This window comes from Phacochoerus africanus, chromosome 11, assembly GCF_016906955.1.
Source record: "Phacochoerus africanus isolate WHEZ1 chromosome 11, ROS_Pafr_v1, whole genome shotgun sequence".
Taxonomy (NCBI): Eukaryota; Metazoa; Chordata; class Mammalia; order Artiodactyla; family Suidae; genus Phacochoerus; species Phacochoerus africanus.
In genome coordinates, this window is record NC_062554.1 from 33,384,911 (window position 1) to 33,400,507 (window position 15,597).

Sequence of the window (15,597 nt, forward strand, 5' to 3'; positions counted from 1 at the left end):
TAAGCAGGGATAGCTTTGGAGGGGGTACTCAGTGGAAATATTTGAAACAGCTGCTTCATTTACCTAAGTTATGAATTTCAGTATAGAACTTACATATTTACCTTGAAGGAATAGGCAGAATGAGAATATGTGAAGTTTGCAAAGCTCACTTTTTCCTTTTTTGCTGAAGGAAACCATAGTTCTTCAGGGGTTTTTTGTTGTTGTTTTTAACTTTTTTCATTATGAGAAATTTCAAACATATACAAAAGTAAAATTGTTTAACAACTGCCAATATATCCATTACTCAATTTTAGCAGCCACTGACATTTAGTTCTTGTTGCATCTTTGTCTCCCCTGCCTTCCTTTTTTTTGCTGGAGTGTTTATTTAAAGACAATCCAAGAAATCTTACACTGTTACCTTTAGAACATTATCATAGTATCAATAGCAAACCTAACAAAATAACAAGAATTTCTTAATACTATTTATATCTAATCAATGTTCAAGTCTCTTGATCCTGTTAGAAACTTTTTTAGTTACTAAAAATGTTAGTTTACTTGGACCAGGTTGCTTCGCAGGCAGTGCTATATAGTTCTTATATATTATATCAGGAGGCATGTGGTATCTGGTTTTCCCACTTTTTATGAGTTTAAGTTTAATCTGTGGGCTCATGTATGATAGCCTGACCCATCTGTTATAATGCTTTTTGCCAACTTTTTCTTAATAATTGATTGTGAGGAGTTGCAGAATGATGATTTTCTAATTCTGTTGTTCTTTCTGCATTTTTTAGTGATGATGGAAAAACTTTTTCCTCATCAGTTTTTTTGTTACCCTGTAATGTAGTTTGTATAGGAGTGACAGCATTGACAATTACTTTTTTCTTTTTATTTATCTCTTTTCTTTCTTTTTTTTTGTCTTTTTGCTATTTCTTTGGGCCGCTCCTGTGGCATATGGAGGTTCCCAGGCTAGGGGTCCAATCGGAGCTGTAGCCACAGGCCTACACCAGAGCCACAGCAACACGGGATCCGAGCCGCGTCTGCAACCTACACCACAACTCACGGCAATGCCGGATCCTTAACCCACTGAGCACCGAACCTGCAACCTCATGGTTCCTAGTCGGATTTGTTAACCACTGCGCCACGACGGGAACTCCCTATTTATCTCTTTTTAGACCAATGAGCAGTAAGTTATTTTCATAGAAAGTTCCAGAGGCAGTCAATGAAATGTTTTTTAGTAGTATCATTATGAACTTATGAGTTTTTATGAGTTTCAACTCATTGTAGTTATTATTACTATACTCAAATTGTTCCATCTTTGGACAGTGAGTTCGCCTTTAAGTTGACTCTGTGTCATTGTGACATGAATCTAGTATTGCTTTGATAACTTCTTTACTTCCTTTTCAGGCCTCTCAAAATGTACTGGCTCCTCTTGTACATTTTCCGTTTCATACTGGGAATTAGTCATTTTTCCAAAGACCCTGGTTCTTTTTAGTGGAAAGTTGTGTTTAGTAACTACAGTCTGGTTGAGGAAACAGTAAATTTTATTTAGATATTAGTGGTTTTAGGCCTTCTCAGTAGACAGCATTGTTAAATTGGTATTTTTTTTATTGGTAGAAAAATGAATTATGAGTTTGTAGTGATATTTCCAACTCAAATGGAAGATTATAAGCGTATTTACTTAACTTTTTGATTACCTTTAGGTTGTTGGTAGAAATTTTAAATACAGAATGCAATAAATTGTCTTCTTCCTCTTTGTAAATTATACATAATGGAGTTGTTAACATATTGTTTCATTATTAGAAGTGCAGTTTAACACAGAATAATAAAAATCATAAGTTTTACTATGTTAATAAGGAGAGACTCTAAAAATTTACTTAAGCTTTAAACAATAGCTTTAAAATATTCAGATTTTATATATTTTCACTAGATTTGAGCAAATTGATTGTGGTGTGATGATACAGTATGTCTATCACTTTGATTATCGATGAGTAAAAATTATCAAGATTATAGTTTCACTTTTATTATTTATTTCAGAAAACCTAGCTTAAAGAAATTCTTACCTAGTATCTTTAGGTTTTAGACATAATTGTGCTGATTTATTGATTTAAATAAATTTGTTGTCTTAATATTTTATGTTTTAGGTCTTGGCTGTTAGAACAATTCATGAGAAACTTATCTATTTTTCACCTGCCAGTGATGAGAAAATCACATGCCTCGCTCGAGTATTTGAACCTTTTACTGGCCTGAATCCTGTGCAATATAATCCATATACTGAGGTTGAATATATATCTTTGTATACTTTCCCGTTTGTGTTGTTCTTTTTAAAGGCAGATTTTTAAAATATTAAAGTCTAATAATAATGCTAATTTTTTTTAGCCTTTATGGAAAGCTGCAGTGTCTCAGTATGAAAAAATTATTGCACCTGCGGAACAAAAAATAGCAGGAAAATTGAAAAATTATATTTCAGAAATTCAGGATAGTCCACAGCAGGTAAAATATTGAAATAATTAACTTTAAATATTTCCCTTAAAGTATTTTAGGAGATATTCATCATTTACCTAGTTGATCTACTTGAGATGAACATATACACATTTTGTTTTATGTTAGCTTCTTCAAGCATTTCTGAAATATAAAGAGTTGGTGAAGCGTCCAACTATAAGCAAAGAATTGATGCTAGAAAGAGAAACTTTACTGGCAAGACTTATGGATTCAGTTAAAGGTAAAAGTTTATCAGAGATTATAGTGTTTGCTTTAAAAAGTATTTTTGTAGGTTGCTTTTTTCTTTTTTGTATATCATTTGGGATTAAGATATATTTTATGACATATACATGCTGATATTAATTTACTGTCAGTAATAAATGATAAACATTTTAAATTAACTGATTATTTCCTCTCATTTGGTACATGGTGAGGTCCCTGAGGGTAAGGGACTAAACCTTATTATTTTTATCGTCTCAACATTTGACATAGCGCTTGGTACATGGAAGGCATTTAGGAAGTCTTTGCTGAATGTGTGTAATCATTTATTTGATTTATATTTTATAGATTTTCGATTAGATTTTGAGAATCGATGCCGTGGAATTCCTGGTGATGCATCTGGACCACTTTCTGGCAAAAATCTTTCAGAGGTTGTCAATAATATAGTTTGGGTTCGCCAGTTGGAACTAAAGGTACTAGTTTTAATAAAAGTTGAAGAATACTAATTGTAAAATTTGCTGAATTAATGTAGAAAGCACTCTAGAATTGTAATGAAAACATTAAAAAAATTATCTTTTCCTTGGCATATCCATCTAATTTTCAAGTGAAAATGTAGAATTCTGAAAATGTTAAAAATATGAAAAATACATAATTTTCAAAGCATTTTTTAATTCTTTGTTTTTGTTTTTTTTCTTTTTAGGGCTGTACTTGCAGCACATGGAAGTTTAACAGGCTAGGTGTGTCGAATCAGAGCTATAGCTGCTGGCCTATGCCACAGACACAGCAAGGTGAGATCTGAGCTGTGTCTGCAGCCTATGCCACAGCTCATGGCAGTGCCAGAACCTTAACCCACTGAGCAAAGCCAGGGATTGAACCCACATATTTATGGATACTAGTCAGGTTCTTAACTACTGAGCCATCATGGGAACTCTGGATTTTTTAAATTCTTTGAAGTGTATCATTGCAGAATCTTGGTAGGTGCAAAGTTTACTGGCAAGTATGTTTATATAAATAAATAATCCCAGGTTGAAAGGAAGTTAAAGGAAAAGTGAAAGATAATTGTGGTATTCCCGCAGGTAGTGGCAGCAGTTTATAGATTTAAAGGACTATTATTTTAATAATAATAAAGTTGATCTAATTAGTATGTGGTACAATGTCTTATATTCAGCTCATATAATACATTTTTTTTTTCTTTTTCTAGGGCCGCTCCCGCAGCATATGGAGATTCCCAGGCTAGGGGTCTAATTGGAGCTGTGGCCACCGGCCTATGCCAGAGCCACAGCAACGCGGGATTTGAGCCACGTTTGTGATCTACACCACAGCTCATGGCAACGCTGGATCCTTAACCCACAGAGAAAGGCCAGGGATTGAACCTGCAACCTCATGGTTCCTAGCTGGATTGGTTAACCACTGTGCCATGACAGGAACTCCCATGTAATAAATATTAATTGGTAATAATATTTAAGAACAACAGCTGTAGAGTATTATAAAGGCTTCTACATTTTAGAGTTCTATTTCTTATTTTTTTCTTATTTTTTTTTTTTTTGACTGTGGGGTGCAGTAGCTTGATGTGGGATCTCAGTTCCCAGGCCAGGGATTTAACCCAGTGGTGAAAGCACCGAGTCCTAACCACTAGACCACCAGGGAACTCCCAGAGTTCTACTTCTTCAAGTTTATACTTTTGATGTTTTATTTTCGGTAATATTCTGCCTAATTTTATCAGCTTTCCAAGATGCTATAATGTTCTTTTACAGCTGTGGAGGAAAGGCATTTCTCTCCTTTAATTGATGTCCAAATTGGCCTAATTATTGTTTGTACTATTAACCAGAGCATTTAATAAAGGGCTCAAATGATTATTTAACATGTTTAGGAGTATTGCTAAATTCTTGGACTTTCAACTGAATTTACCATAACTTACCCTTAAAATTATGCCTTGTATGTGTTATCCTCTGTGTTTTGCTATTCTGAGATTGTATAATTTAGAAGCAAAGTAGGGTTTACTGTTCTTAACTTCACTAGTAGATCTTCTGTTTTGCTGTTTACAGGTGAATGGGAAAATAATTTCTGAATTACAGACCAGAGAAGGGGGTTGCTTTTATGCTAATTTTGTTAGAATTTAAATAATAAATATTCTTGTAATTTGGCTTTTTAAGGTGGACGATACTATCAAGATTGCAGAAGCTCTTTTATCTGACTTGTCAGGGTTTCGATCTTTCCATCGAAGTGCTGAAGATCTCTTAGACCAGTTTAAACTATATGAACAAGAACAATTTGATGATTGGTCCAGGGATATTCAGTCTGGTTTGTCTGATTCCAAATCTGGTTTGTGGTAAGTATAAGCATATTGAACAGTGAAATCTATACAAGAAACTTTTTTCTTATGTTATTAATCCAAAGGGAAAGATGGAATTAAGCATCTCTACTCCTCTCTCCTTTCTACAAACTTGCTGCTGCTTTTGGATTTTTTTTTTTTTGGTTTTTGATGATCAGCTTTTAAGTCATTAAGGTTAGAAAGTTTGACTGCCTTCCTCTTGCTTTTTTTTTTTAATTCATTCTGCAAATGCTTATAGAGCTCCTATTTTTTTATATTTATTAATTGATTAATTTATTTTTGCTTTTTAGGGCCCCACCTGAGGCATATGGAAGTTCCCAGACTAGGGGTCTAATCAGAGCTATAGCTGCTGGCCTACGCCAGAGCCACAGCAATGCCAGATCTGAGCTTCAACACAGCTCACGGCAGTGACCCGATCCTTAACCTGCTGAATGAGGCCAGGGATCAAACCTGCAACCTCATGGTTCCTAGTCGGATTTGTTTCCGCTGCGCCATGACGGGAACTCCTCCTATTTTTTTTTTAAATTACTCAATGAATTCTGTTACATTTATAGGTGTACAACAGTCATCACAACATCAATTTTACAGTGTTTCCATCCAAAACCCCAGGTGCATCCTCCCACTCCCAACCGGTTTCATGTGGAAACCATAAGTTTTTCAAAGTCTGTGAGTCAGTATCTGTCCTGGAAAGAAGTTCATTAGGTCCTTTTTTTAGATTCCACATGTAAATGATAGCATATGATGTTGGTGTCTCACTGTCTGGCTAACTTCACTTAGCATAATAATTTCTAGGTCCATCCATGTTATTGCAAATGCCATTATTTCTTTACTTTTAATGGCTGAGTAATATTCCATTGTGTATATGTACCACATCTTCTTTATCCACTCCTCTGTTAATGGATATTTAGGTTGTTTCCATGTCCTGGTTCACTATTGCTGCAGTAAACATTGGAGTGCATGTATCTTTGAGAGTCATGGTTTTTCTCTGGATAGATGCTCAGGAGTGGGATTGCTGGATCCAATGGTAATTCTATTTTTAGTTTTCTGAGGAATCTCCCTACTGTTTTCCATAGTGGTTGCACCAAATTACATTCCCACCAACAGTGTAATAGGTTTCCCTTCTCTCCACACCCTCTCCAGCATTTATTGTTTGTAGACTTTTTGATGATGGCCATTCTGGCTGGTGTAAGGTGGTACCTCATAGTGGTTTTCATTTGCATTTCTCTAATAATGAATGATGTTGAACATCTTTTCATGTGTTTTTTGGCCATCTGTATGTCTTCTTTGGAGAGTTGTCTGTTTAGATCGTCTGACCATTTTTTTGATTTGGTTGTTTGTTTTTTTGGTATTGAGCTGCAGAAAGTGTTCATAAATTTTAGAGATTAATCCCTTGCCACTCGCTTCATTTGCAAATATTTTCTCCCATTCTGTGGGTTGTCTTTTCGTTTTGTTTAGGGTTTCCTTTGCTGTGCAGAAACTTTTAAATTTAATTAAGTCCCATTTGTTTATTTTTGTTTTTATTGTCATTACTTTAGGAGGTGGATCTGAGAAGATATTGCAGTAGTTTATGTCAGAGATTTGGCCTATGTTTTCCTCTAAGAGTTTTATAATATCTGGTCTGATAGTTAGATCTTTAATCCATTTCGAGGTTATTTTTGTGTGTGGTGTTAGAAAGTGTTCTGATTTCATTCTTTTACATGTGGCTATCCAGTTTTCCCAGCACCACTTATTGAGGGGGGTGTCTTTTCTCCACCCTTTGCTTTTCATATCTATTCCCTCACCTGCATATTCTCATTTTGAAATTAGGCTTTTCCTCTCCCTTAATTTTTTTGTAACTGGAATACATATGTTTTCCTACCTTTTATGTTAATATAATATAAAGTCCCCTCACCCCAACACACATGTATTAAATTTTATTATTTTTATTTTTTTATTATTTTATTAAAATTTTATTATTTTTAAGCTCCTTGAGTTGAAGAAAATTTCTTCATGGTGTCCAACATAGTAAGCATTTAGTAAATATTTATTAAGCTATATTGAATGTAATTTAATTGGTTAACCTAATTATTCTAATGGGTATTTAAAATGGATGGTCTAGAAAAACTGTTATTTCTTTGTTCAGATCAACTTTTCCAGCATATTATTATCTGTATTTTTGGAAACTTGCCATGTTTTAGTTTTTAGAAACTTGTTACTTTTTAACTTAGGCCTTAATGTGAAATTCTGTTTATTTTTCTTATACTGCTTGCAATGAATAATTAGGCCAAAAGTGGTGATGTCTTAGGCTGAGTGAATAATTTTTTCCCCTTTGCCTTGAATTTTGGTTTTGGAGGAAGAATAAAAAAACAAAGGTGCTAGAGCATAATAATTATAACTTTATGCCATTTAACTCTGTCATTTTCTACCCTGAAGCTAAAATATGAGAAATAATCCAGCTTCTCCCGCCTCTCCCCTTGCCCCAAAAAGTAAAGAGTTCTTTGGTCAACTAATTTTGGAGAATTTTCACATTTTTATCACTGTAGCTCTGTTGGGGATGTACTGTGTAAGGTACTATACCGAATGGGCTGAGACCTGCAATAAAGATGCCTGTTTAACTTTGTTCAACCTGTTGTTTCCCATTTGATGATGAAACCTCTTGCTTTTTCTGGGGGTAAAACCCATTGTTTTCCCATAGAATCAAGTGTATTTTAGTACATATTTTAGGGTATGCTGGTATGTAGAACTAATTTTGAATATTAGTTTTGAATAAGGGCAAAAAAAATCACCATTATAATGTTCTGGTGGGCTTTTGTTCTTTTAGGAAAGTTTGGGCCAAATCATTATTTATTTATTTATTTATTTATTTATTTATTTATTTATTCTTTTTTAGGGCTGCACCTGTGGCATGTGGAGTTTCCCAGGCTAGGGGTCAAATTGGAGCTACAGCTGCCAGCCTACCTCACAGCCACTGGAATGCCAGATCCGAGCTACATCTGTGACCTGTACCACAGCTCACAGCAATGTCAGATCCTTAACCCACTGAACAAGTCCAGGAATCAAACCCACAACCTGATGGTTCCTAGTCACATTTGTTTCCGTTGCGCCACAACGGGAACTCGTGGCCCAAATCATTATTTTAAGCCATTTTAAGGTATCTGCTTTTTATTATGCTTTGTTTTATGTGTTATTAAGTAGGCTAAATTGATTTGTTCTTTGCTTTTCAGTAGCTTACTTTCTATGACGTGCAACTTCTCCTATGAGAGTGGTTTGAAAGAAAGGGCATTATATAAATCTGATCCTGAAAGAAGGGATATGAAAACATAGTATTTTAATTTAGCTCAGCATTTTCACAATCCATGCAGACTTGAGTACTCCAATGTAAAGTTTGCTATTGTGACTTTTAGAAGAAACAAAAATAAAAGACAGTCCTTAATAGTGAAATAGAGAGTAGAGAAATGAAACATTTGACTATTTTTACTCGGACTATTTTGATTTATTTTTAATTTCTAATTTTTAATTTAAAAATTTTTAGGGCTGCACCTCTCATATGAAAGTTTTCAGGCTAGGGGTCAAATTGGAGCTGCAGATCCAAGCCTATTCCACAACCACAGCATCGCCAGATTTGAGCTGTGTCTGCTACCTTTGCGCAACTCGTGGTAATGCTGGATCCTTAACTCATTGAGTGGGGCCAGGGATTGAACCCACATCCTCATGGATGCTAGTCAGGTTCTTAACCTGCTGAGCTGGAATGGGAACTCCTTGATATTCCTTATTATTGATCTTTTAATAAAAGTATTAAAGAAGCAGGTAGGCTGACTAGAAAAAAATCTAAGGTAACTTTTAGAAAAAGAATCAAAATCTTTTCTCTTTATGATGGATTTGATGTCTATTTTGAGTTTTAACTGAAGGTTAAGAGATTGATTTTTCTATCTTCAAAAACTATTTGGTTGAAATATTAATGTGATGATATATTTTGGATATAGCAGATTGTTATCAAGATCTGAATTGTTAACTAATGTGAAAAGAGATAACTTGAAAACTGTAATTAAAAACTTTTTTAGCTTTGAGTAAAATTTTATATTTTAAAAACGCTGTATACTTTTTTCATCAATCAAAAGAGTGAGAACATGAACTTAAAAAAGTTATTTATTTTGTTTTGTAGTATTGAGGCCAGTAGTAGAATTATGGAATTGGATCCTAATGATGGATCGTTAAAAGTGCATTATTCAGATCGGTTGGTGATTCTTCTGAGAGAAGTTCGTCAACTTTCTGCACTTGGCTTTGTTATTCCTGCCAAAATACAACAAGTTGCAAATATCGCACAGAAATTCTGCAAGCAAGCAATTATTCTGAAACAGGTATGAAATTATATTTTTGAAATCATGGCTGTTCTGCATTCATTACATTAGAATATTTCAAGACTTTTGGTTTCTCTTTTTGATTTTGTTAGGCTAATACAATAGTACTGTTAAGTCTTGTGAAGTTACAGTGTGTTAAATGACTACATTACAAAATTTGCTTTGTAATTCCTTATATGGGAATTTTATTAAGTTGAGATATTACTGTTACAGCTTTTCATTCTAAAAGCACTTAGAAAAATAGAATATTTTTTCTCTTTTTTCTTTCTTTCATGTTACTAGCATGAGTTTTAAAGGGCTTTCTAATCAAGAGTCCTCTGCCGGCCTTTTAGGGGCCAGTTCTTAGAAAAAGACCCAGCTGATGGATTGATCTTTGTTTTTGGTCATTTCCTCAATCTGTCCATTCCATGTATTGCCATCAAGTCATTTACTTGTTTAAAACCAACTATTGTTTCCTCATTGTCTCTCTCTTTACCGTGGTATATAAGGCCCTTATTAATCATGCATTAACTAATCTCACTGGTTGTGGCTTTCACCTCTATATTCTGTCCTCCTCTTGTACCCTGTGCTTCAGTAATAATCAAACTTTGCTCTTCTCTGAACTTGTCTCTGTGCATTGATATCTGTTCCCACTGACTGGAAAATTCAAAGTTATTCTCTAGCTTTCAACTAAAAAGTCTCTTTATTTGTGTCTTTTTTTTAATTGATTGTTTCTTATTTTGTGTGCAGTATGCAAATCACTCTTAGAACACTTCTGTATGGTATTAGAGTTTTTTGTCATTTCTCACTTGATTAATTGATCTTTTAGGGCAGGAATAGTGTCTTGTATATTTGGTCTCTCATTTATTCATTTATTCAACAAAGATTCCCTGAGCACCTGTACTGCCAGGCATGGTGCAGTGAGGATATAAAAATGAATATATTCCTATCATCCTCTGGTAAAAGTTTTCTCCAGCCTCGGCACTTTTGATATTTTGGACCACTTTGTTTTTGTAGAGGAATGTCCTGGGCACTGTAGGATGTTGAGCAAAATTCTTGGACATTAGCACCTGCCTAGTCCTAACAATCGAAAATATCTCCAGACATTGCCAAATATCCTCTTGGGTGCAAATCAGCAATAGTTGAGAACCACTGGTTTAGTGAGAGAAAGCAAACTAAACATTGCATTCTCACTAAATATCAGGCCTTCTGGTAGATACCTTATTTGTGTTATTTCAGTTAATCTCCCATTTTTATCTGCTTTAATTGGGAGTCAGATTTGTAATCTACTTTTCCCAGTGTCACCTAGCTAATAAGTTATGAAGCTAGGATTTGATACCAAGTTTCTCTGACTCCAGAGCCCATGTTTATTCCATTTCAGTACATATGGTGATAGCAGCTATATGAACAAATAGATACAGTATTTAATGAGTACTATACTATTAGTTAAATGTTTAGAAAATCTTGTGAAAACATAGAGGTTGGAATTTTCAATTATTTTCCAGGGTGAGGTAGAGGTAGTATCAGGTAAATCTTTACAGAGGGATGATGTTGAATGTGAGTCTGGAAGAGTATACATATGTATTCTCAGGGGCACAACATAGAGTGAGTATTGGTTTTGGACAGAGGGATTATACATTCAAAAGAAGAGAGGCTTGCTCACTTCTATATCCTAAGTGTTTAGTCTAACATAGTAAAAGCTCCAAAGATGTCCGAATGGTTATGTAGTATTTGTATCTACCCCTGGATGAACAACTGCGAGAATCCGTTATATGAATCTTTACTTCTAAGCACATCTGTAGTTGGAACAGGGAGTAAGAAGTAGGATGTTGAGTAGACAGCAGTATGGCTATATTGTTACATGTATTATTTTGCTTCTAGTTCTCCTGATTTGACTTTTTCTGGGATTATTATTATGATACAGAGTATGTAGTGTGGGTATCCCCTATCAAATAAATATATTTTTATTCATCTTAGTGGAAATAAGTGACTTTTCTATAAAATTAATTAAGAAATATTTTTCAAGCACCTACTTGTGCCAAGAATTTTGCAACATGTTGAGGATACAAAAATTAAGACAGTCTCTTTAGACTCACTCCACAGTATCCTCATGATTTTCCCTGAACCTCTCCTTTTCCCCTGGCAGGGTTGGCAGTGTCCTCTTTTGTCCACCACTACACCTTGTAGGTATCTCTCTCTCTATTTTTTCTGTTTATTAGGGCCAAAGCCATGGCATATGGAAGTTCCTGGCTAGAGATTGAATTGGAGCTGCAGCTGCTGGCCTACACCACAGCCACTGAAACGCTGGATCCTTAATCCACTGAGCAAAGCCAAGGATTGAACCTGCATTCTCATGGATACTAGTCAGGTTTGTTACTGCTGAGCTGCAACAGGAGCTCTTGGATTTCCTTCTTAAGTGTGTTGAGAAATCATTAAGGTTTTAGGTAAGAATTTGGGGATTTTGCATTTTATACTCAAATATATTAGGGAATCATTTGAAAGCTTTGAGTAGGCAAAATATATGATATGATTTAAGTTTAAAAAGGACTATCTGGGTACTTTGAATGCTTTGAATAGACCATAGGGCTACAACTGGAAACAGGGAGACCAGTTAGATCTTGTTGTACTGGTCTTGCTAAGAGATGAGGGAGCTTGGTTTGGGGTGGGATTGATGGAGGTGGGTGAAGTAGTTGTATGCAGTATATGCTTTAAGATATGGTTGATAGACTTCCACTGATGGGGAATATGACAAAAGAGTTAAAGATATTTCAAAGATTTTTTTGGTTTGAGAAATGGATAAATCATTGTGTTATATACTGCAAAAGGAAGAAGTAGGTTTGGGGAGTTGCAAGAATAAAGAGTTCAGTTTGTTAGCACTTCACATGCTTTACTCATTTCCTCTGTGTTCCCTATGGGACTATAAACTTTTTGATTCCAAGACTAGGTTTTATAGTTTTTGTTTAATCATCCCCAGAACATGAATTGGCAAATTAATAAGAACTCAGGCACTTACTTATACTTGTTGCTTTTGTATGTTAATAGTGCAAAAATGCTCCATTAGAGATGAAAAATAATTTTTGTTAAACTCAGAATTGAGAAGACTTAGTATTTATACATTAATTAGATGTTATAATTAATTAAATGTATAATTAAATATGTAAATAATTAAAAGTGAGGAAAAATTTAAAATTAAATGTGCTGTTTGTTGCTAATTATTGCTAATTGGAATTGTACTTTGTAGGTGGCACATTTTTACAATTCTATAGATCAACAAATGATTCAAAGTCAAAGACCAATGATGCTACAGTCTGCCTTAGCGTTTGAACACATAATTAAGGTAAATGGACTTTTTTGTTATTATGATTAGATTTTACATGTGTATTGTTCTTATTTCTTTTTTTTTTGTCTTTTTGCTATTTCTTTGGTCCGCTCTCGCGGCATATGGAGGTTCCCAGGCTAGGGGTCGAATTGGAGCTGTAGCCCCCGGCCTATGCCAGAGCCACAGCAACGCAGGATCCGATCCGCGTCTGCAACCTACACCACAGCTCACAGCAATGCTGGATCGTTAACTCACTGAGCAAGGGCAGGGACCGAACCCACAACCTCATGGTTCCTAGTCGGATTCGTTAACCACTGCGCCACGACAGGAACTCCTGTTCTTATTTCTTAGTTTTTTAGTATACCCTTTAGTTTAGCATAGCCATTGATCTAAGGTTTTATTTTGCTTCCCAATGACTTCCTCATTCTTAACAAGTAATATTTTTTACAAGTGTAAATTAATTTTTTTGTCTTTATTTATTTATTTATTTATTTTTTTTTAAGACTGCACCCAGAGCATACAGTTCTCAGACTAGGGGTCCAATTGGAGCTGTACATGCCGGCCTTTGCCAGAGCCACAGCAACGTGGAATCCCAGCTGCATCTGCGACCTTCACCACAGCTCACAGTAACGCCAGATCCTTAATCTACTGAGGGAGGCCAGGTATCAAACCTGTGTCCTCATGAGTGCTAGTCAGGTTTGTTAACCCACTGAGCCACCATGGGAACTCCCAACAGTTGTAAATTTAAATGGTTATAATATTTCAAATATTTTGGTACTGATTTTCATCAATTGAATTTACATATTTATATAGTATACAAGTTTGTAAGCTACTACACTTATTAACTAAAATGTGAGGTCCTTATGCATAAGACTGTAGTGTTTTTCCATCATCTCCTAATTTTTATAATTTAAGTTTTATTTGTTCTTTATGCTTTAAATATCTACACATATGAAATTAGGAAAACCAACGCTAGTTTTAAACTGTTAGCCTGTGACTGCTTACTTTTTGAAAGCTACCTTTTTAGTTTTCATAGATACAAAATATTTTAAAAAATAAATAGAAGAGGAATATACCCTTTTGTTCTTCTGTTTATTTTAAAGTGGATAGTTAGTTGTATCATGGTTCTCAAGGCTACCCCCAGATTCGGTGGTTTACTCGGAGGACTTATAGGACTTATTGGACTCAGGGTATAGTTGTAATTATGGCTGATTTATTTATGATTTATTACAGTGAGAGGATGCAAAGCAAAATCATCAAAGGGAAAGGTACATGAAGTCCTAGGGGAATCAGGTATAAGCTTTCAAGAATTCCTTTCTCAGTGAAATCCAGGGCAAGCTTAAGTCCTCCAGCAAGTTGTAGTGCATGTGAAATGCTGTCTTAATAGGAAAGATCATTAGTGACTCAGAGTCCAGGCTTTTACTGGGGACTGGTTATGTCAGAATCTTTTGCCTACTGTGTATCACAATCCCAGAATCCTAGAAGGCAGTCAAGTGTTTAGCATAAACCATATTGTTTAGGTACAGTGAGACACTCTTCAAAGTTAGAATGGTGAGAACTCTTCTGAAATCCAAGTTCTCAGATGCCGTCTAATGCCAGCTATTGCCAGTCTTTTAAGCAGACCTTTTAAGGGATAGCAGTCAGACCTAAGTTAACTCTTATCTGCACACTGGTTCTCAGGCTTAAACTTTACTTATTATAGATGTTATTAAAAATTTTTTTCTTACTGCCAAAGCGCAATATGAGTTTATGATGAAAAGTTTAATAAATATAGGTAAAGAAAAATATGTTTTAGGAGTTGCTGTCATGGAGCAGTGGAAACGAATCCGACTAGGAACCATGAGGTTGCGGGTTTGATCCCTGGCCTTGCTCAGTGGGTTAAGGATCTGACATTGCTGTGAGCTGTGGTGTGGGTCGCAGATGCAGCTCGGATCTGGCGTTGCTGTGGCTCTGGAGTAGGCTGGCAGCTGTAGCTCCGATTAGACCCCTAGCCTGGGAACCTCCATATGCTCCTGGTGTGACCCTAAAAGGAGAAAAGCCAAAAGCCATAAAAAGAAATACATGTTTTATGATTGTACAACCAAGAGGTGGCCATTCTCACCAGTCTGGTGTATATCCTTTTAAGCTTTTTTTTCTATGCACATTTATAAGTGTACTTTTTGAAAATGGATTGATATACTATTTATGACCTTTTCTACCTAATACATAATATTTTAAATCTAAGTGTTTAAGAACCTTTTCTTCTCTAATAAATATATTCAAAATCACATCTGCTGATATTTCTAAAGAGAAAACTTTTGAGGAGTTGGGTTCTGAGAAGTAAATATAATGAGACATAGTAGGGGATAAAAAGCAAGATAGAAGGGGAAAGAACACTGAAGTTCTTTATACTCTGCTGACCACTCTATATTGCAGAGCAGGGACTGTATTTACTTTTTTTACTCTAACAACAGAGCAGTAAGTAGTCTGTAGTAATTACTCAGTAAATACTTTTTAAACTGATCATAGAGATTTCCATTGAATTTACTGTATTGTGTAGTTTCCTTCATTCATTAGCTATTTATTGGGGGTCTGTTCTGTGCCAGAGGCTTGCTATGACTTTACATTTAAGTGAGTATCTTAGCAGTTCAAGTGAAGTATAAAAATCTTACTTCTTGTTACATCTCTTTACTTTCTTTACTTTTATGTATTTGTCTGAAGCATTCAGTATCCTCTGCGTACATAGAACACTGCCTCAGATGGCATTTGCTTCAGTCATCAAATATGATTTAAGAAACTCAAGGAGTATCATTTATGTTTTGTTTTTCTCATCCCAATGTTCTTTTTTCCTTTCTGAAGTCTCACACTTTTTATTTTTTTAATCAAAAAAATTATTGTTAAGATATAATTATTTACATTGTTCCTTCAATTTCTACTATACAGCAAAAGTGACATAGCCACCCATACAGATGCATTCT

The 15,597-nt window shown here is 35.0% G+C and overlaps 1 protein-coding gene across 1 annotated transcript in view; it reads left to right on the forward strand.

The window, feature by feature from the left end:
- Positions 1-15,597, forward strand: part of DYNC2H1 (dynein cytoplasmic 2 heavy chain 1) — a 306,581-nt gene that overhangs the window by 11,887 nt on the left and 279,097 nt on the right. The window contains exons 7-13 of the mRNA XM_047752686.1: positions 2,118-2,252; positions 2,353-2,466; positions 2,584-2,695; positions 3,022-3,146; positions 4,827-5,002; positions 9,147-9,342; positions 12,563-12,658. Coding sequence (XP_047608642.1) covers positions 2,118-2,252; positions 2,353-2,466; positions 2,584-2,695; positions 3,022-3,146; positions 4,827-5,002; positions 9,147-9,342; positions 12,563-12,658 — 954 coding nt within the window. The remainder of the gene's footprint in view (positions 1-2,117; positions 2,253-2,352; positions 2,467-2,583; positions 2,696-3,021; positions 3,147-4,826; positions 5,003-9,146; positions 9,343-12,562; positions 12,659-15,597) is intronic.